Raw genomic sequence first — 22,250 nt, forward strand, 5'->3', positions numbered from 1 at the left:
AACCGCGTAAAAAATAAAATTACAAAATGTCACCGGGGAAAAAAAAGTGCAAATGAAGTCTCAAAATTTTTTTTTCCAATTATAAAAATCATGGTGATTCATATAAATTTAAATACAAAATATATGAAATATAATTTTAGTAAAAAAAATTTTTTACCAAAAATAAAAAATTTCTCCCGTCTCTCCCTTGAATAAAAAAAAAATTTACCCAAAAAAATAAAAAAAATGTATTTTACATACACAAGGTAAGATAGATCTCTCAGAAAATGAAACTAGATGGCAGTAGTTGTCCGGCGTACAATCAACCCCAGCCATGCGCATTCAAACAAATAAGGGTGTGTTTCATTACAACAAAATAATCCACTAAAATAAATCAATTACCAGGCAACTCCATTAAATTAACATCAATAATTAATAAAATCCTCGGTGAGTAAATAAACAAATGAACAAACACACTAGGAACCCAGTAATGATAAATGATAGCTGACATTCGTAATCATCCTGCAGAAATAAATAAACAGGATCGAGGGTGAATTCAGTCGGTTAGTAAACGTCGTTTAACTCTCGTAGGGGATGGAAGTATAGGTGTGGAAAAGGGGCCAAGAGAGGACCACGAGAGGAGATTGGTTACTGGTCTCTGGGTGTGGGTGGCTGGCGACGAGATGTAGGAAGAAGTGGAACCAGCTCCGTCCCGAGTCTTCGACGGTTTTCGGCCGGCCGGCCAGTCGTCGCTCCGCTCTCCACGGCAGGTGCTCTCTTTTACTGTTCCAGTGCTTCCACCAGCGTCCAATATCACTCATCTGCTCCAAAACTAAATCTTATCCGCGGGCTCACGATTTTATATTCAAAAATTTTATTCCTTTCAATTCAGTCAATCCATTCACTGCTTCGTTCATTCATTTAGCTAATCAATTAATAAATAAATTAATTAATTGATTGATTAACTAGTTGGCAAGTTGACAAAATGTATAATCTGACGAGGGTAATTTTAATATTTTTTTTAAAGAGACAAATAATTTTAAAAGTGCATAAGTGAAATGTCGTAGCGTGTAATCGATTATTAGCGGATGTCATGGATTGCTGAATTCGAGAGGCATTCAGAAGAGGAATAAGCGAGAGAAATAGATAAAGAAAGAGAGAGTGAGTTAGTTTCGAGAGAAGATACTCGAGGTAAATCGTAAACCAAGAGAATAATCGCAGTGACCGAGATTCGCGAGTGGGTTTAGTTGAGCTTGGGAAATTTTTTTTAAATATTTATGAATTGAACAAAAAAATACATACCCTTCACTCAACGGTATTTACACATGTGAGTAAATTTTTTTGAAAGTTTGAAATTTAAACGAAAAATTTATAATTTGAAAATGAAGGGGTTGTAATTTAGAGTAAAATTTGTTAAATTAATATAAAATATATCAGAGAATGAAAATGGATAAAGTTGAATGAAATGTTTTTAACGTAGATCAAAGTTATCAGGTACTTTGTCAAACCTAATTTACGAGTTTTACCCGACGTAACTTTAGTTTTTTTATGTTTTTTTCTTCCTCTTTCTTAAGAGATTGACTTTAGGAGATAGTGATAATAGAGGAAGTAAAATGAAAAAAAGGAAAGCTGGAGAATGAGGAGTTAAAGAAATGACGACAAGTCGTCAGCATTTGTGAAGGCACCTCGAGCGATTTTATGAAGTGAAGATTCTTGGGAATAAAAGTTGAAATATAAATATAAAAAAGAAAAAAACGTAATAGAGGCGACTGGCGAATAGGAAAAAAAGCGAATGAGCATATTATAAAGGAACGAAATATTTTCTTTTGTAGTCGTCGCGTGGCAGCTGACGATCAAAGAACCAGATCGATATTTTTTATCATCGGGTTGGAAAAGTTGGACAGCGAGCAGCAACAGAGCAAAAAGTATATTGAAGAGGAAAAGCTGAATAAAAAAAGGAAACGGGATTGGAAAACTGTCCTTAGTTGGCCTCAGACTTTAATCATTGCGAGCAAATGAACAACAACCAAGTTGTCGGCCGGGGAGGCGGCAAACCGGGGAGGTGTGAATTAGAACTCATTTGGCTGAGTGTGCCTCGAGAAACAGACACGGTTTGTTAATTTATCACTATTGTTATTATTACTTTATTTTTATCCCTAAATTTTATATATTTTTTATAAGATCCTGAAGTTGGCAGACAATTAACAATTTTCGAATTTGTTTTCTCAACAATTTAATTTAAAAAACAAAAATAAAAAAATGCACATGTAGAAAATTTTAAAAACTTCAGGTGCAATTTTTTTAAATATATTTTTTTTTATTTTAACGTTTGTAAAAAAATCCCAAAATTATTAAACGTCGGCTAATTTCAGTGACCCCGAAGTTTGCAAGCAATTAACAATTTTCGAATTTTTATTCAACAATTTTCTTTATAAAAAAATAAGAACTAAAAATATGCACATGTAGAAAATTTTAAAAACTTCAGGTGCAATTTTTTTAAATATATTTTTTTTTATTTTAACGTTTGTAAAAAAATCCCAAAATTATTAAACGTCGGCTAATTTCAGTGACCCCGAAGTTTGCAAGCAATTAACAATTTTCGAATTTTTATTCAACAATTTTCTTTATAAAAAAATAAGAACTAAAAATATGCACATGTAGAAAATTTTAAAAACTTCAGGTGCAATTTTTTTAAATATATTTTTTTTTTAATTTAACGTTTTTAAAAAAATCCCAAAATTATTAAACATCGGCTAATTTCAGTGACTCCGAAGTTTGCGGGCAATTAAAAAATTCCGAATTTTTATTCAACAATTTTCTATATAAAAAAATAAAAACTAAAAATATGCGCATGTAGAAAATTTTAAAAACAACAGGTGAAATTTTTTCAAATATTTTTTTTCATAATTTATTGGTAAAAAAAAAACTAAAAATTATTGGACGTCGGCTAACTTCGGTATCATATTTTTTATTATCAAAATTTATTGATTACCCAGTAAAAAATTAGGAGTCAATACGGATTTTATTTAAATTCAAATTCCCTCCGTCTCTTAGAGTTCTGGAGTTAAAAAAAAACTCCGCATACGGAGTGAAAAAGGAGTTTTTTTCAGCGAATTTCGGAGTGTGGCTTTAATTTAAATCCGCATCTACTCCGATTCGGAGTTTTCTGGAGTTAATTCACTCCTTAGAGGATTAAATAAAAAGTCACCTTCCCGCCTTTACTCCGGATTTAATCCGCGTTCACTCCGAAATTTTTTACAGTACATATGCATTGTATTTTAATACAAATCCACATAAAAGCATTTTCATGTTATAATTATTAACTTACTAAAGACCGTGCATTAAAATTTTTACCTTGGTTTTATTTTTTTTATTTTTATTTACTTTTATTTTTATTACTTTTCAGGTTTCCTTGATTGATGAATTTATGTCGCGTGTCTCTTGATAGAACACGATCAATTACTGTACACCATTACGTATATTTATATATATATACATAAAAAAATATTTAAATGTAAATTCAATGCCAACTAGAAAAAAAATACTAATACTACTGCTACTAATAATAATAATAAATAATGTGTAATACACGAGAACAACACAATCGCACGGAAGAATCGTGATATTGAATAATAATAAAAAATAATTTAGCATAAAAAAAGTAAGAAAATGTTTTTGGTAAATCGATAGAGTGGAACTGAATTATTCACTTCCGTTTAATAAGGAAGTAATCATGGTCTGTCAATAATAATTGGACATCTGTAAATGAGTCTGGTATTTGATTACACTTTAGTGTAGAAGATAAATAAAAAAAAAATGATTATTATGTATATATATATATATATATATATATATATATATATAGATATATATAAAAATATCTAGATAAGAGGTACACACGATACAGGTTTATTTTTAAATCGATTGAAAGGGTTAAGAGGAAATAAAAGTAAAAAAAAGGAAATAGAGTAGGAAGGAAGGAGAGTAAAGAGGCCATCGGAAGAGACGGAGGAAATTCGAGAAGGAAATCCATCTAAGGAGCAGCCCTCGGTTTTCCCAGGCTAATGGTTGTCCTGAGAGGTGTGTCACTTTTTAAAATTCGTGGCCCAGCAGGAACCGCAGCGCAGAAGAGCAACTGAGTGGTTTGTGAAAAAAGACCTGACCCATTACTTACTTCAGCCGTCGAAAAATCTAAATTGTTTTTTTTTTATTCATTTTTTTTATTATAACATCCAGCTGGAGCAGTAATGTGGAGCACTTGTCGTCTGCTCTGATCGTTCTCAGTCCCAGTGAGACTTTGAATCGATAACGCAGTTGCCTCGTGCTCTTGGTACTGCCACCGCAATATATATCACTACGTCTATGACAAATACAAATACAAATACAAATACGAATGCAAGAGCATACAATGCGAGGTCTATAAGAGAACAACGAAAGCACATGCTGTATTATTTGTCGAGATTATCCAAGTGGACGTCGGAAAACAAGTGGATGAATAATAAGACCGACCGAGGACTCTGGTAAAAAATTAAAGGAAATGAATATAATAAATAATAATGATAATAATGATAACAACAACAACAATAGCGAAAAACATTGAGAGAAATAATAATTCACTGATGTAGCTTTCTCGTTTATCTTGACATGAGGAATGTTCCAGTCAAACGGAAACATTAACAAAGGAAAAGATAAACGGTTTAAGTATTTGAGGTAATTGCCAGATGAACGATTTTTTTACAAATCGATTAGACACAATACTGAAATTATTTTTATCTGATGAAAATATTTACGGCTTATCATCTATATAAGTATAGAGCTTTATATATAATATATATATGTATAAAATTTATTGATAAAGGAGAAGAAATGTTTGTCGGTATTTAACAACCGATAAATAAAAAATCTAAAAACATTGTGCTTAGTCATCCTTGTCTTGCCCTCTGGGGAAATACGGGCGTTACATTGGATTGGTTTTTGTTCCGCCGCAGGACGAGCTCCCGAACTGAGGGCGAAAGGGTGAGATCCAGGGAGAGACAGGGCCAGGAAAGAGGGGAGAGACGAGAGAAGAGAGGAAAGGGCTGGCGATACTGAGAGGATGAGACGGGTGAAATTGATTGCACACGTTCAAGAGACCTAATAACCTTCGGACATGGGTCAAGCTACGAGGAAACGTAAAACATCGAGCTATCAGCCTGCTCGTTAAATTTATTTTTACTCTAATTTATTTATGGGCTTAATGGCTTCGGGCTATGGGTTATAGTTATTGCGATAGTACATGGTTATTATTATGATTATTAGGTAGCTCTGCTAGTCAAACCTCATAATATTTTATGACTAAAAAGTATATATATACATATATAAATTTAAAATGACAAAGTGGCTATTAATTGTTATTTTACATCTGATGGTTCTGCTGGAGAGCGGCCAAGTCGGTTGGTCCCGACAACCGACTGAACGCGAGGCGATATTGATACCTGGTGACATCGTGCTCGGCGGGCTGTTTCCGGTACACGAAAAGGGCGACTTTACGTGCGGACCGAAAATTTACAACCGCGGGGTCCAGAGACTCGAGGCGATGCTGTTTGCTGTCGATCAGATAAACAAAGACGATAAAATATTGCCGGGTATTTCATTGGGTGTCCACATTCTTGACACTTGCAGCCGCGATACCTATGCGCTGAATCAAAGCCTGCACTTTGTCAGGGCCTCGCTGTCGAACTTGGACATCAGCGTACTGGAATGCGCGGACGGAACTCCGCCGCGGATGAAAAAAGCTGCTGCTGCTGGACGGATTTTTGGGGTCATCGGTGGATCATACAGTTCTGTTTCACTTCAGGTATATATTTATTTTTGTATAAATATTTTAATCAATAGAATATGTATATATGTATATATACATGTGTATATATATTTTTTTTTTCTGGTATTGCTTATTATTTACTTTCATTTTTGTTTTTTGTTATTATTTTAAAATATTTTATTGTGCAAATTAAGTGAGACGTGAATTCATAATTGTTTGGTTGATAATAAAAACAATTTTGAATTCACTGAACGGCAGTACTCCGATTTATTCAGTTAATAAACAAAATAAAATATTTAGAGAAATTTTAATTTGAAATTGATGTAAATTTTATAAACGTTTGAATTTATGATAAAATTATATATTTATCCAGGTCATATATATTTATGTTTTATGAAAATATTTATAAGCAATAAATAAATTTTATTTATTTTTTTTAAATCGTAAATATTGAGCGGTAAAAATAATTTTTAAAACACTAAATACTTTACAGCCCGTTTTTAAATTCACATAAATTTTTTATGCACGTGCGAAACTTTTCATAAAATTACAGAAATATTTTGGCAATAAATTGTCTGGTATTTCGCGTTGTTCCCACGTAGAAAAAAAAATACAATAAAAAAAATCAGAAACAAATATTTTATGAATTTTAGTTAATTTATTTAAATAATTTGAATTTTTTTCAAAACTCCCTCGATTATTTGAATTCCAAAAGCGGCATTTAGTTTAAATTAAACATACACGGAAAGAATTTATTTTTTATTTTGAAAATTTAAAGTCTCCAGTTTCCCGCTCTTACTAATTTTCGGTTTTAAATTTCAAAATCCAGGTTTTTACATTCCGTTACTGTCATGATTTGTTTCTTTTTCTCAAAAATTCTAAATGGAATCCAGTTTTTGTTGTAAATGTTCGTACTTACGTAGCAATTTTAAAATATTACAATTTAGTTGATAATAAATATTACAATAGGGGAATGCCGGGCGAAATGAGGCCGCTATTTAATGAAATGAAGACAAATTTCAAGTAATCATTAAAAAAATTCATTTTATTTTCGGTAAAAAATACGGTGGCTTAAAAAACGATTTTTAAAAATTTTCAAAAATAATTCGCGCGTAAATTTAAACATAAACATAATTTAAAAAATTTTCAAAAATAAATCCTGACATTTCAAGCTGCGCACAAATTTCAAAAATAATCAATTACAACTTAAATTCCCTTAGATAAAAAAAATCCCCAATTTTCCCTTTATTTTCTACTAGTAAATTGTCTTTACACAGCAGTATTCAAATACCAAAATTCACTGTTATAATAAACCAATAAATTGTAATTATCAATGAGTAAATTATTTAAAGCCCAAATTGCCCGAGCAAATATTTACCTAAACTCTGTCTGACTGAATGTTTATCTAAACTAAAATTACTGACTAACAAGTAATAGCCTTGACAGTACTAGTATTAGTGAGTAGTCACGTATCGCAATAGTCAAACGTGGGCGAAATCTCTCTACAAAATGAACTTTTCAAACAGCAATTATAAATTACCAGTGAAAATAAAGGCAAAGATATAAACCACCCAGAGAATTTCCAAGCTCGTAAATAACTTGTGAGATTTAAAACGTGCCCGCGTATTATGTTGGTAAGACAATAAATGTACCGTAAAATCCCAGTGTCATGAAGAATGAGTAAAAATAACTCACGGGAGGTAAATTAACAAAGTTTAATGATTTCGAAAATAATAACAATGGCAATAATGTCTAAGTACCGCACGTGTGATAGGGAGGTAGTAATGCAGCCGATGGGAATTAAATAGCCTCTGACTGAAAATTATATTTCTGGCGGGACTCCAAGTTATCTAGCCCGCGATACGGTGCTTAGAGAACACGGTGTTAAAAAAATTACTTTCTCTAATCTATTTATGTTGGCAAGCTGCCAAGAATATAAATGTGTGTACATGTGTACAAAATAAAGGGGAAAGTGGGATTTGTTTTTCGAATAGTGGACCCAGTGGTAATGAAAATTATAATACCTTTTTTATTTTTTAGGTCGCCAATTTGCTGAGGCTCTTTCATATTCCCCAAATATCGCCGGCCTCGACGGCGAAAGCTCTCAGCGATAAGACCAGATTTGACTATTTCGCACGTACTGTGCCGCCTGATACATTCCAGTCGATTGCGCTTGTTGATGTTGTCAAAAGCGCTAACTGGTCTTACGTGTCTACTGTTCATTCTGAGGGATCTTATGGAGAATCTGGTATCGAGGTATATTATTATTATTATTATTATTATTATTATTACACTGTAAAAAATCGGGAGTTAATTCAAAGTGATTACGAATTTTATTTAAATCCGAATTCACTCCGTCACTGAGTTCCGAAGTTAAAAAAAAATCACTTCCCATAGGGAGTGACAATTAATTGTTGGATTTTTTTACAACACATTTATGTCAAAAAAAAAATGCACATGTAGAAAATTTTAAAAACTATCGGTGCAATTTTTTTAAATATTTTTTTTTTATAATTTATCGTTTTAAAAAAAATCCAAAAATGAATAGACGTCGGCTGACTTCAGTATCAGTACGGAGTGATCTGGATTTTATTTGTCCTACACAGCGATTTGGAGTTTTAATATTAAAATAAACTCTTCGGAGGGAATTTTACTCCAAGGATTAAATAAAAACACAGTCATCAACTTCTCATTCACTCCGAATTTAATCCGCAAATTTTTTACAGTTTACTACTACACTGAAAAAAATAATCGCTAGCTGCTAGCGATTTTTTTCGTTAGCAGCTAGCGATTTTTAATCGTTAGCTGCAAGCGATTATTTCGCTAGCGGCTAGCGATTTTTTCTTTAGCAGCTAGCGATTAAAAATCGCTTGCTGCAAGCGATTATTTCGCTAGCTGCTAGCGATTTTTTCGCTAGCAGGTAGCGATTAAAAATCGCTTGCTGGAAGCGATTTTTTCGCGAGCTGGAAGCGATTTTTTCTTTAGCAGGGAGCGATTAAAAATCGCTTGCTGGAAGCGATTTTTTCGCTAGCGGGTAGCGATTAAAAATCGCTTGCTGGAAGCGATTTTTTCGCTAGCAGGTAGCGATTAAAAATCGCTTGCTGGAAGCGATTTTTTCTTTAGCAGGGAGCGATTAAAAATACTATTTTTATCAGTTAAATAAATTTATAAATATACATATTCATATATAAATATATATTTATATATTCATATATATATATATATATATATATAAATATATATATAAATATATATATAAATATATATATATATATAAATATATATATATATAAATATATATATATATATATATATATATATATATATATATATATATATATATATATTTTTATATATATATATTTAAATATATATATATTTATATATATATATATATATATATATATATATATATATATACATATATTCATATATATATATATATATATATATATATATATATATATATATACATATATTCATATATATATATATATTTTAATGATAAAAACAGTATTTTTAATCGCTCCCTGCTAAAGAAAAAATCGCTTCCAGCAAGCGATTTTTAATCGCTCCCTGCTAAAGAAAAAATCGCTTCCAGCAAGCGATTTTTAATCGCTACCTGCTAGCGAAAAAATCGCTAGCAGCTAGCGAAATAATCGCTTGCAGCAAGCGATTTTTAATCGCTAGCTGCTAAAGAAAAAATCGCTAGCCGCTAGCGAAATAATCGCTTGCAGCTAACGATTAAAAATCGCTAGCTGCTAGCGAAAAAAATCGCTAGCAGCTAGCGATTATTTTTTTCAGTGTACTACACTGTAAAAAATCCGGAGTGAATTGGGAGTGAAATAAAATCCGAATTCACTCCGGATTCACTCCGCCACTCGGAGTTCCGGAGTTTTAAAAAAAATCACTCCGCATGCGAAGTGAATTGGGAGTTTTTTTTTAGCGGAGTGATCTCGGAGTGACGCGGATTTTATTTCACTCCCAATTCACTCCGGTCCGGAGTTTTAATACTGAAATAAATTTATATTAATTTATATTAAACTGCTAAACAATGTGTGTGTGTGCAAATGTGTGCGTTACTATAATTATTATTTTGACAAAAATTGATTAATCTATTAATTAAAAATTTGTTCAATGGCTTATAGAAAATTAACATTCAAATTTTGTCAATGAGCCGATTTAAATATTTTAATAACCAGACTCCGTCGCTTGATAGACAGCGACGAGTGTTAATCTTCTTAATAAGTTTTGAATAATTAACTAACAAGGATTTTTGGCAAAGCTCTCCTGAGTCTTCTAAAGCTGATGCTAAAAAAATTAAGTCTATTTATTCACCCAACATGACCCGGTCATTAAAAAAATCTATAAAAAACAAAATGAACTGTTGGAAAAAAATTACTGTCAATTTCCCAAATTAATGACGTGAAGAAATTTGACCCATTTGTCGCACGTCTATTTTGCGTTTTCCAAAACCCTGATACCTCTACAAAAAAAAACGATAATTAAAATTCACTCGTTCAAACACTCGACTGGCGGTAAAATAAAAGGGGTAAAAATCGTGGGACAAAATCCGGGGTTTAGGTTAACAACTGAAGCGTGAAAACGTATGAATAGTTAATTTAATCAAATTCCACTTGAGCTTTTGTATTACAGAAACTCCTTAAACTCATCCCCTATCATCTCTTACCCTTTCTTACCCAGTTCCTTGTTCTCAGATCCCATTTCCATACTCCGTCTCTCCCTTTCTTCCTCACCCTACTCCATTCCCTACACAAAATATTAATTATTAATAATTATTCACAGGTATTTACCCGTCAGGCGACGGAACGTAACGTATGTATAGCAGCAGCCGAGAAAGTTCCAAGTGCCGCAGATGACAAAGATTTTGACAGTATTATTCAACGTCTATCTAAGAAACCAAATGCCCGTGCTGTTGTGCTCTTCACACGTGCCGAAGACGCACGGAGAATATTAGAGGCAGCACGTCGATCAAATATAACTCAGCCGTTCCAATGGATTGCGAGCGACGGCTGGGGTCGGCAGAACAAATTAGTCGAGGGTATCGAAGACGAAGCAGAGGGTGCCATCACCGTTGAGTTGCAGTCCAAAACCATCCCCAGCTTTGACGACTACATGCAAGCTCTGACACCTCAAATAAATAAACGGAATCCGTGGTTCGGTGAATACTGGGAAGATGTTTTTGACTGCACACTACCAAAAAATCCACCTGTGATAATTAAAAAATATAATAATAATAATAGTAGTAGTAGTAATAATTATAATAGTAAAAATCTAAATATTTGTTCGTCGAAATTACGACTGTCGCCGTCTAAGGGATACGAGCAAGAGTCTAAAGTACAATTTGTAGTTGACGCAGTGTACGCCTTTGCACTGGCACTTAACAATTTACAAAAAGATCTCTGTAAGGGTAAGGGGCTTTGTCAAGCGATGATCGATTACGACAAGGGGATCTTCTACAAGAACTATCTACTCAACGTGTCGTTCACAGGTGAGAAATGTTGTTTATTATGTTTTTAATGATTCTATCATGACGTAGCCGGCGTTATAGTAACAGACGGAATAATAATAATTATTGGAATCGATAAGATGCTGGAAATAATGAGCTCATTTATTTAATTTTTTTTTTTATATGTGAGATAAATTATTTATTTCTTTGTTATTCTATTACTGTCATTGCTCATTTTTTTTTCGAGACATTTATTATTCTTTACAGCAGATAAATTTATAGCGTAGGGCGGACGGGAAAATATTGATTTTAATAAATTTATAAATTTATCTGGATTTTTTGAGTTTGGGGGGATAATAATAATGATTATGTTTTAAAATCGAGTTAAATAAAGGGAATTTATAAATAAATTTATTTAACAATCGATAGGGACACTGGATTCTTTGACAGCTGGGATTTTCTTGTTTTTAAATTATTTGGAGAACAGAAATTTTTATTGCTTGGACTCGAGTCATGCGAAATTAATAAGATTTAGAAAATTTTCGTGGCAATTATTGGGGAAAATCGTTTAAATTTTTTGAAGTGTAATTTTACTGTAAAAATTTATGGAGTAAATGCGGATTAAGTCCGAAGAATGCGAAGCAGGTGAGTTTTTATTTTTTGAATCCACTCGAAGTGAAATTTACTCCAGAACAGGAATTTTTCAAAATTAAAATTCTGGATCGGAGTAAATGCGGATTAAATCCAAAAAATGCGAAGCGGATGAATTTTTATTTTTTTAACTCATCTGGAGTAAAATTTACTCCGGAACAGGAATTTTTCAAAATCAAAATTCCGGATCGGAGTAAATGCAGATTAAATCCAAAAAATGCGAAGCGAATGAATTTTTATTTTTTTTTATTCATTTGGAGTAAAATTTACTCCGGAACAGGAATTTTTGAAAATTAAAATTCCGGATCGGAGTAAATGCGGATTAAATCCGAAGAATGCGGAGCGGATGTATTTTTATTTTTTTTTATTCATTTGGAGTAAAATTTACTCCGGAACAAGAATTTTTCATAATTTAAATTCCGGATCGGAGTAAATGCGGATTAAATCCGAAGAAAGCGGAGCGGATGAATTTTTATTTTTTTTTATTCACCTGGAGTAAAATTTACTCCAAAAAGGGAATTTTTCAGAATTAAAACTCGGGATTGTAATAAATGCGAATTAAAATAAAATCTACTCGACTCCGCTGAAAGAAAACTCTCTATTTACTCCATATGTCGAGCGATTTTGCTTGACTTCAGAACTCTGAGCGAAGGAGTGAATTTGAAATGAAATAAAATTTATATATACTCCCGATTTTTTTACGGTGAAGTAAAGGTACAAGAATACTATGATAAATTTATTATTAAAAATAATAATAATAGTAAAAGTGAATAGGAGATGATATGTAAAAAGGTTGAAGAGGCCGATTCAAGTGTGAAAACGTGAGTAAAGAGGTGAATATAAACTAGTTGGTTCACTTTAGCGATATGCTTCTCGGTATGTCTCAGCCCTTGAGAAGATGACTAGAGTACCACGCAGCAGGTCTATCTAGTTACCCGTCAATATCCGAAGACTATCGATCCGGGCTATGGAAAATCGCTCAGTGTCGATTATTATTCCGGGCTAAATTGCGGCCCCATAACTACCGTCCATATAAATATAAATATATAAAGGAGGATGTCTCGCATATAAAAATCTTCAACAAAAAGAAAAAAAATATATCATCACGTATGATACCGATATACATTTGCCGTGAGAATTATTTATTTTATATCTATAATATATTATACGAGTGTCGCTGTGCAGGATCAGGGTGGCAAGATACATAATCGGAAAATAAACTAGGGACAAGGTTGTCAAGGAAAATCCCTTTTGAAATATCCCAAGATACATTTTACCTCGTGACTTGAATACTAATGATCATTTTTATAAATATATATATATACATATTTTTATACAGCTATATATTGTTATTATTGTTGTGGTAATTTATTATTTTTTTTTTTTTTTCATCATTATTATTAATAATAATAATTTAAAGGCTTCTAGTGTGCTCAGCAAATTTTTATTTTGAGATAAAGGTAAAATAGTGATTTAAATATTTAAGATAATTAGGAATCTTCTTTGTACTCTGAAACCTTTTACAGAAGAGGATTTGTCCTTAAATTAATATTTTATGCTTTTAGATCTTTTAAGAAATTTTAATAATAATAATAATAATAACAATACTACTACTACTACTACTACTACTACTACTAGGACTATTACTAATAATAATAATAATAATAATAATAATAATAATAATAATAATAATAATAATAATAATGGTACACAGTAAAAAATTTGCGGAGTGAACACGGATTAAATTCGGAGTGAATTTTGAGTGAATGCGAAGCAGATTCATTTAATTCCCTCAAACCCACACAAAAAAAAAGAATCGACCCATTACTGGGTCGTGACTAGCTGCCAATTTTCAAGCATCGGCCGAAGATCGGCTAAATATCGGATGATAACGGTATGCCAAGCATTGGCCAATCGTGGCAATCAATCATCGGCTAAAGCTTGGTATCAAGAGCACTCGATCAAACCGTTGGCAAACGAACGGGGGTTAATTGTACGCCGCTTTTACAAGCAAAAAGGTGGCTGCCAATGATTCACCAGGCACGGGCCAGTATAGTGGGCCATTTATTGGCCAATCATTGTAAACCAGACATTGGCCGATCTATGGGAAAATTTCGAAGCTCGGTGACTTTGTATGGGAAGTGAAATTTACTACGAAGGGGAGTAAATTTTAATACTATAAAACTCTCGATTGGAGCGAATGCGAATTTAAGTAAAATCCAGATCACTCCAAAATCATTCCGCTGAAAGAAAAACTCCCTATTGACTCCGTATACCGAGTGATTTTTTTTAAAAACTCCGAAACTCCGAGTGACGGAGTGAGTCCGGATTTAAATGAAATCCGAATTCACTTCCGATTTTTTACAGTGAAATAATAATAATAATTTTTAAACAAAAAGACTACGACTTTACTGATCTACTTTATTGACATCAATTTATTACATTAAGGGTAAAGTATCAATAAATACTTTTAACATCAGGCCCAATTTCTACATGAACAAAAAAATACATCAAAATATATAAAAATTGTACATAAATTTAATTACTAAAAATTCATAAACTTACGTCATTTAAATGATGTCAAAAAATTAAGTTGGGTCTGAAGATGTCAAAAATATTTAGCAAAACGTTACCCACAATCTAATAATCTGATGTCTAAAAATTAAATCAATAAAGCAGTAGACCATTTATTCAAAAAAATATATGACAGATCGTCTAATAAATTCAAAAAATAAAATATTAAATAGTTGATATAATAAAATTTATCCAGTAACAAAGCATCTAATTTTATCATTTGATCCAGCAGAAACGATTGAAGGTCAAGTGTCTTAAAATAAATTCCAAGCTTTTAGTTATACATTTACACTCGTCATATATATATCTGATTTCTCTCGGCAACAGAATTAAACTCTGTATAATAAAGCTGGTGTTAGAGTTTGTAGTTAAATATTAACAAAAAAAAAAAAGGAAATTGTAAACTTAGTGATGTAAAGTGAGAGGAAAACAGAAACACGTGCATTGATTCCGTAACCCGAGAATATATGACCTTATACTGGTGAGAGACCCCGACGGAGTTATATTATAAATAATAAGGACGTTGACAAATTAAAATATGTATACATATATATATATATAGCAAATTTAATATACGCACAGTAAGCTGTTATGTAAGCTTATGAATATGGATTTACTAATTTAAATAATAATAACAATAATCAGATATTATTTTGTTACAGATTCTGCTGGCAGTGAAGTTAAATTTGATGAACACGGTGACGGTCTCGCGAGATATGAAATTCTCAATTTCCGTAAAAATGATCCTAATATAAGCAATGGGTACAATTATCAAGTAAGTTATCTATTGATAATATATCAGTATAGAAATTAGGGTGGGTTGAAAAAAAACTTTTTTTTTGTTTTTCTTAGCATGGGGGTAGAATTTGTACTTTATAAAAAAAAAAAAAAGTTTTTAAGAAAAAAAAAATTTTTTTACTCAACATTTTGAGGTGGCCCACTCGTTTTTAAAATAAATAATTAATCAAACGGGGTAGTCCTAACGAAAAAAATTACATGGTGTTCTAGAATCTGTAGGGTGTCTCCTTGAAAGCTAATTGAAAGTCAGAAGTTGAAAAAATCTTTTTCCTATTGTTTTCGTAATTTAAGTAAAAAATCCAAAAATGAAAAGCATTTTCTTTTGAATTAAAATTAAAGTGAAGTAAAAAAAAATCACATTCGACAATTATTAGACGTTTTCCACGATTTTGGACAAAAAAAATTTTTTTCGTTGGAACTACCCCGTTTAATCAATTATTTATTTAAAAACGGTGGGCCTAAAATTTTTTTTTTTATAATGTTCAAATTCTACCCCCATGCTAAGAAAAACAAAAAAAAAGTTTTTTTTCAACCCACCCTAATATAAATACTAACTGTGTTGTGATTTTGTAAAATGTTTAAGGTCGTGGGAAAGTGGTACAACGGATTGAGTATAAATATTGAGGAATTTGTGTGGGCAAAAGGAGACAAAAGTATTCCAACGTCAGTGTGTTCGTTACCCTGCGAATCGGGAATGATTCGCAAGCAACAGGGAGATACCTGTTGCTGGGTGTGCGATCGCTGTGAGGAATACGAATACGTTTATGACGACACCACTTGTAAGGAGTGCAGTCCTGGATACTGGCCGCATCCCGACAAACGTGGCTGCTATGCGCTCCCGGTTAAATACATAAGATGGGACAGTGCCTTCGCGATCGCACCGGCAGTGATATCGTGTCTGGGTATCATTGTCACACTCGCAGTCGCTGGACTGATGTTTCATCACCGCAGTACTCCGGTTGTCAGAGCCTCGGGTCGTGAATTGACAATTATATTACTTGCGGGTGTTCTTGTTTGTTATTTAAATACTTTTGTTCTGCTCGCCCAACCAACTTTTGCTACATGTGTACTCCAGAGGTTTGGCGTAGGCGTTAGTTTCAGTGCCGTCTACGGAGCGCTGTTGACCAAAACTAATAGGTGACTAAATTTGACATCTAAAAATTTTCAGATGATTTTTAACGAAAAATGAACACGGGCACTGAGTAGTTGGCGAATTTCCGCGTAAAATGAGTACCCACAACGATATATTTCTTCAACTTATTTATTATCGACTTTAATTGTCAGTATAAATTACCAAATTGTTGTCAATTTTTACTTTTTTCAAAAATATTGATGTGGGTACTCATTTTACTCGCAGTCGCATGATCTAGGACGCACACTATCTCTTTATCAAAATTTCGCAAAAAAAAAATTATTTGATTATCATAATAATGAAAATTTTTTTTTGAAACCCAAATATATGGGTGTGGGTACTCAAACTAGAGGAAATCAAGTGGAGAACGAGAAAATGCTAATGATTTTTCACTAAATTTTGTTTAGAATCGCGAGGATCTTCGACTCGGCATCAAGATCTGCGGTGCGCCCCAAGTACATCAGCCCGCGGTCGCAGGTGTGCATCGCGTCCTTCCTTATAGGACTGCAAGTGATGCTGACCCTTATCTGGATGATAGTCGAGCCCGCGGGTACTCGTCACTTCTACCCGGATCGCCGTCAAGTTATTCTTAAGTGCAACATACAAGACATGAGTTTTTTATTTTCCCAACTATATAACGCGCTTTTGATAGTAATAGCGACAGTTTACGCAGTGAAAACGCGAAAAATACCTGAAAACTTTAACGAGAGTAAGTTTATCGGCTTCACAATGTACACAACATGTATAATATGGTTAGCGTTCGTGCCGATTTACTTTGGCACCGGTAATGCACATGAAATACAAATAACGACACTCTGTGTTGCCATAAGTTTAAGCGCATCAGTGACATTAGTGTGTTTGTATTCGCCTAAAGTATATATCATAGTCTTCCAACCAGATAAAAATATACGGGGTAAAGTAACAATGGGTAGTAGTACATTTAAAAAACAAGGAAGCAGTGCTGGTACTTCATCCGTTGCTAAATGTAAGTCTTTATTTTTTTATTCATAAATATTTCATATTCATTTTGAATTTAATTATAATTATTCTTTTTTCGCATTAATCCAAGCCCAGACCCAGACCCAGATCCAGACCTAGACCAAAACTCGACGATTTCATATAACACGTAAATTAATTTTATTTTTATTTATAATATAATTATTTTATCTGTTGATCCATTTAATTCAAAATTATGACGTTTAACTGACGGGTAATTTTAATGACGTGATATGTGTTGCATGCATTTACTTGTTATTTAACATGAAACTATCGCGTGTGCATTTCATATTTTATTTTTTATTCTTTTTATTAAGCTCTGGGTTTTTAATATTTTTATCTTAGTCTAGATTTTATGTAACATATATTATTTTTCTTTTAAATAATTTTTATATCAATGCAATTTAAATTTACAATTTGAATGACACAAGTATCATTACTCTGGTGAATGCAAATTTCTCTCTACATTTAATACTCTAATAAATTTCGTCCATTTAATGAAATTTATATATATTGCTTTTATCTAAATGACATTTATATTTTATAAGCTAATGAAGTTTATTAGTATTGTAATAATAATTTTTTTAAAATTGCCCGGGAAAAAAAAACTCGGAGATGATATCTCATATATTCCCATGCATGTAACGGCAAATATGAGCTTGTATAAACATATATTATTATGAATACATTATTTAGCTGCGGTATTACAGTCCATTATTAAAATCTGTTTACCATCAATAGTAGATAAATATATGCAAATATATCAGAGTAAGGGGGAAAATTACTTTTTTTTTATTTAAAAATTAAAAAGAAAATAATAATTTACTCAGATTAGCTTTTAATTAAAAAATAGAAGGTCGCTTACTGTGATTTAGGGGTTGGTGAAATTTCCTGCCGTGCGGAAAAAAGAAAATATGAATAATTACAGTTTCATGTTAATGAAAAAAATTATTCGCGAAGTCAAGGAAATAATTTAGGTGTTGAAAATTATTTGAATCGAGAAAATATATTTGTAGGATCAAATTCATATTTGTTTAGTTGATATAAATGTATATAAGGAATTATAATTTATTTGAGTCAAAAAAATATGTAGTTGCCTATTCACTAATATTTTTATTTAAATTATTAAGTAATTTTCACTCGCAACTGCGAATTATTTTTCTGTAGTAAGACAAAATTACAGTTTTAAATAATTATTTCTGAAGTTTATTAAATTATTGCGTAAAAAATAAATTTAAAAGTGTAAAAATTTACTATTCAAGATTCCATTTAATAAAATTATAGTTTGAAAGTGTAATTTTTACTGAATTTTTTCAAATATTCAGTTTTCACTTCTTAGCGCCGCGTTTTTTCACGAAACTAAAATTTTTATGATTTTGAAGTTAGCAGACAATTAGCAATTTTCGGTTTTTTTTTCAACAAATCAATTACAAGAAAACAAAAAAAAATGCACATGTAGAAAATTTTAAAAATTACAGGTGCAATTTTTTCAAATACTTTTTTTTATAATTTACTGTTTAAAAAAAAAACAAAAAATTATAAGACGTCAGCCAACTTCAGTGTCATAAATTTTTGTTTCTTTTTTTGTATCGACTTTTTCTTATAAATAAATTTTTACATAAAATTTAATGTTTTGCAATAAAAGTATCGAGAAACAAATATCATAAAATTGACCGTTCAAAACTTACCCGCCAAAGTTGAATTTTTAAATCATCATATATTTTAAATGCGAATTTAAAAATATTATTATTTGTAATAATTTAAATATATATATATTAGAAATACACCGCACATTTATTTTAAACATTTATTATTATTATTATTACGTTTGATATTTAAATTATTTTGAAGACTTAACGTAACTAAGTTTAATTATTTGAATAATTTATTTACGGTGTCATGAGAAGTTGATGGATTTTAGTAGCAGCATAAATTAATTTTAAGACGCCCTCGACTTATTTAAATCAACGTAACAAAATTATGTGTTAATTTAAAATAATTTTATATTTTTTAATGACATTTATCCGGAGTATATTAATTTTTATGTAAAGTATTTTCCATTATTTAATTTTAGGTTTGAAATTTGAAATTTAAAATTTTTATTTGCCCGCGCGTTGCCCGACTATCAAATGTCATTACTACGAGCTGTTATTATTTAAAATTTTTTTTAAATTTAAAAAATTACGACTTGAAGGCTAAAAGACATTTAAATCTAACGACGTACGATGTCAAGAAAGTAATTATTAATTTTAAAAGCTTCGCTCTGGTTATTTTAGTTCCCTACAAAAGTCTATCGAAAGTAAGCGCGAGCATCGATTTTATAAATTTTAAATGTCGCTCTCGGGTAATATCACTCTTATACACTTTTCTTAAAGCTAATGAAGATAACTCACTTTATTTCTTTTATTTTTTAACTTCAGATAAAAGTTTAGACACAATATCAACTTTAAACTTTTAAAAACTCTAAAATAATTTAGTGTCCCCAGATAACTTTTGAAAACTCACGAAATTTACGCTTACAAACATTAAAAATATTTTACCTGAAAATTGTTTAATTTCATAAGAAAATATTTATGATGCTTTCAAAAAATGCTTTTTAGAGAATTTTAAAACTGCGACTAGTCTAGTTTTTTAAATTTACGATAAGTGTTCGGCGCGAGATTTAAAATGCATCTTTTTTTAAATCATTATGAAATCGGAACTAATTAAGCGGAAATTTTTATTTTAGTTTATGTGCTAGCAAGCAATAAGTATGAGTACTAATTGATATTATTTCAATATTAAATTTGTAAACAAACTTAAAATACTAGAGATATAAATTCTTCTTTAATAAATTAATTTCTAGTCTCTAAATTGGAACACAAAATTACGATACTGAAAGTATCCAACTGAAAATTTTAGTCTTTTTAATCACCAAGTTAATTGTCATGATAAAAATTTTGTTAATTTTTTGCATGCGATTTTTGACTTTCAATATTTATATGAGTGTGAGTGTAGCAGACATCAGACAAATTTAAAATTATAAATAATTAAAAAAAAAATATTTCGAAAAAATGCACTTATTAATTTTAAAATTTTTTAAATGCGCATTTTTTAAAATTCAATTTTCTTAATTATTTACTCTATTTATTTATAATTTTAAATTTGTCCAATATCTGGTACATTTACACTCATATATTTATTTTGTTTATTGAAAATAAATAAAACTTTTAAATGTCTGCAACTTTCAGCATCATAATAAAATTCACGTCACGAATTCTCACATAATTTAATTTAAAAAATTTTATTTTCATTTTTTAAAATAATTAAATCGATTATTTTTTAAGTATCAACTTTAAAAAATATTTTTAATCGACGAAACTAAAAATTTTCAATCTCTTATATTTGAATATTTATATAGATACAGAAAAAAAGAATTTCTGGGGCGAAAAATTTTTCCCGCCCCAAGATTTTGAATTTAGTAAAATTTAATAAATATACCCAGGGTGGTTCTAGGCCAGAATATCCAATGCAAAAATAACCATGAAAAATATCCAATGGAAAAATATCCAGTAGAAAAAATATCCATAAGTAATAATTACCACCTGAAATAAATCCGTGTTCAAAAATATCCATAACCGCTTTGCCAATCGGTATCCACTAATTATAAGATTTATTATCAGTAATTTTACATTAAATACATTCAAATTATAATAATCCATCAAAAATATCATATTATTAACATGTTCTATATCTATTTCATGGGCCATTAATAAAAAAAATACCCTATTTTCTAACAGTTACAACACATTTGTTTTATCATTATTGCATATATAAATATTCATTAAAAAATCTATATTTTTACAATAATGGTATTAAAAATATCCATGTATAAATTGTTGTTTTCATATCAATGAACCACTTTTGCAAAGAATTATTATTATTGGATATGTTTATTTATGGATAATTTTTTCAATGGATATTATTGCATTGGAGATTTTTCATGGATATTTTTGCATTGGATATTTTTATGATGGATATTCTGACCGGTCACCACCCAAGGTGCACACTTGTCTTTGTGACATCTATAAGATATCAGTTTTTAGGCAACTTTTTGACATATCGATAAGGCACCAATATGTTGACAAAACGATCAGAAATTTATCACCGAAAAAATGTCTACTTAAAAGACTTAACACAAGAGCCGATAAAAAGTAAATTACAAATAGTGGTAAAATAAGTCATCTAAACGACTTTTCAATTGACATAAGACAGGAAAAACAACACAACTCTTCTCTGTCTTCGGAACCAACATTTGCATGTCGAATTTATACCAAAAAAGGTGACGTTGGGACAAAAATTTTGTCTTATCCTTTTAAAAGACATCTTTAAACATCTTTAAGTTGTCTGTCCTACTTGGAGATATACAAATTCACGGAGTGATCGAGTAATTCCCTGATCGGGTAGCAGGTCTTTCACTTTAAGTAATAAAAGAAAAAAAAATCCAAATTGAAATGGACACACTCTTTTACGTCAATAAAATAAAATTTACCAAGTTGTGTAAAACCGAAGTAGATAAAGTAAAATAAATTTCCCCAGATTGATAGTGTGATTGACAGTATAAATTTACTGATACTTATCACTGTGATATCTATTTACAGATACCGGATGTGAGATGAGCAGCGAGCATGTACCATTACGTAGTGCATTGTGTGCTGTCGTTCAAACCTCAGTGGGAGTTACCGGCGTTACGGAAATTTCACAGTCATCGAACGCTTCTGAACAAGTCGCTCAGTTATAAATATATAAATATAAATACAAATACAAATACATATTATAAATATATATATCTAAATAAATAAATAAATAAA

General features: G+C 30.9%; 1 protein-coding gene across 3 annotated transcripts; it reads left to right on the forward strand.

The window, feature by feature from the left end:
• Positions 1 to 698: 698 nt before the first annotated feature.
• On the forward strand, positions 699 to 22,197 carry LOC130671219 (metabotropic glutamate receptor). 3 transcript variants are annotated; one of them, XM_057474976.1, is made up of 10 exons: positions 699 to 1,306; positions 1,554 to 2,090; positions 3,386 to 5,815; positions 7,820 to 8,035; positions 10,586 to 11,291; positions 15,137 to 15,249; positions 15,856 to 16,409; positions 16,812 to 17,389; positions 17,479 to 17,530; positions 22,041 to 22,197. In XM_057474976.1, exons 3-10 carry the CDS (start codon positions 5,348 to 5,350, stop codon positions 22,051 to 22,053), a joined length of 2,700 nt encoding a protein of 899 aa, XP_057330959.1. In that variant the 5' UTR covers positions 699 to 1,306; positions 1,554 to 2,090; positions 3,386 to 5,347; the 3' UTR covers positions 22,054 to 22,197. The 3 variants fall into 3 exon arrangements, with proteins under 3 accessions (XP_057330959.1, XP_057330960.1, XP_057330958.1); XM_057474977.1 differs by having other exon boundaries at positions 700 to 1,306; positions 17,474 to 17,530; positions 22,041 to 22,171; XM_057474975.1 differs by lacking the exon at positions 17,479 to 17,530 and having other exon boundaries at positions 702 to 1,306; positions 22,041 to 22,190.
• Positions 22,198 to 22,250: the final 53 nt, after the last annotated feature.

Source organism: Microplitis mediator, chromosome 7, assembly GCF_029852145.1.
Source record: "Microplitis mediator isolate UGA2020A chromosome 7, iyMicMedi2.1, whole genome shotgun sequence".
NCBI classification, from domain to species: domain Eukaryota; kingdom Metazoa; phylum Arthropoda; class Insecta; order Hymenoptera; family Braconidae; genus Microplitis; species Microplitis mediator.

Coding starts and splice junctions, on each gene's coding strand:
- LOC130671219 (XM_057474975.1), top strand. CDS start 5,348: ATGACAAAGTGGCTATTAATTGTTATTTTACATCTGATGGTTCTGCTG. Junction 5,816..7,819: donor ACAGTTCTGTTTCACTTCAG/GTATATATTTAT, acceptor TTTATTTTTTAG/GTCGCCAATTTGCTGAGGCT. Junction 16,410..16,811: donor CTGTTGACCAAAACTAATAG/GTGACTAAATTT, acceptor AATTTTGTTTAG/AATCGCGAGGATCTTCGACT.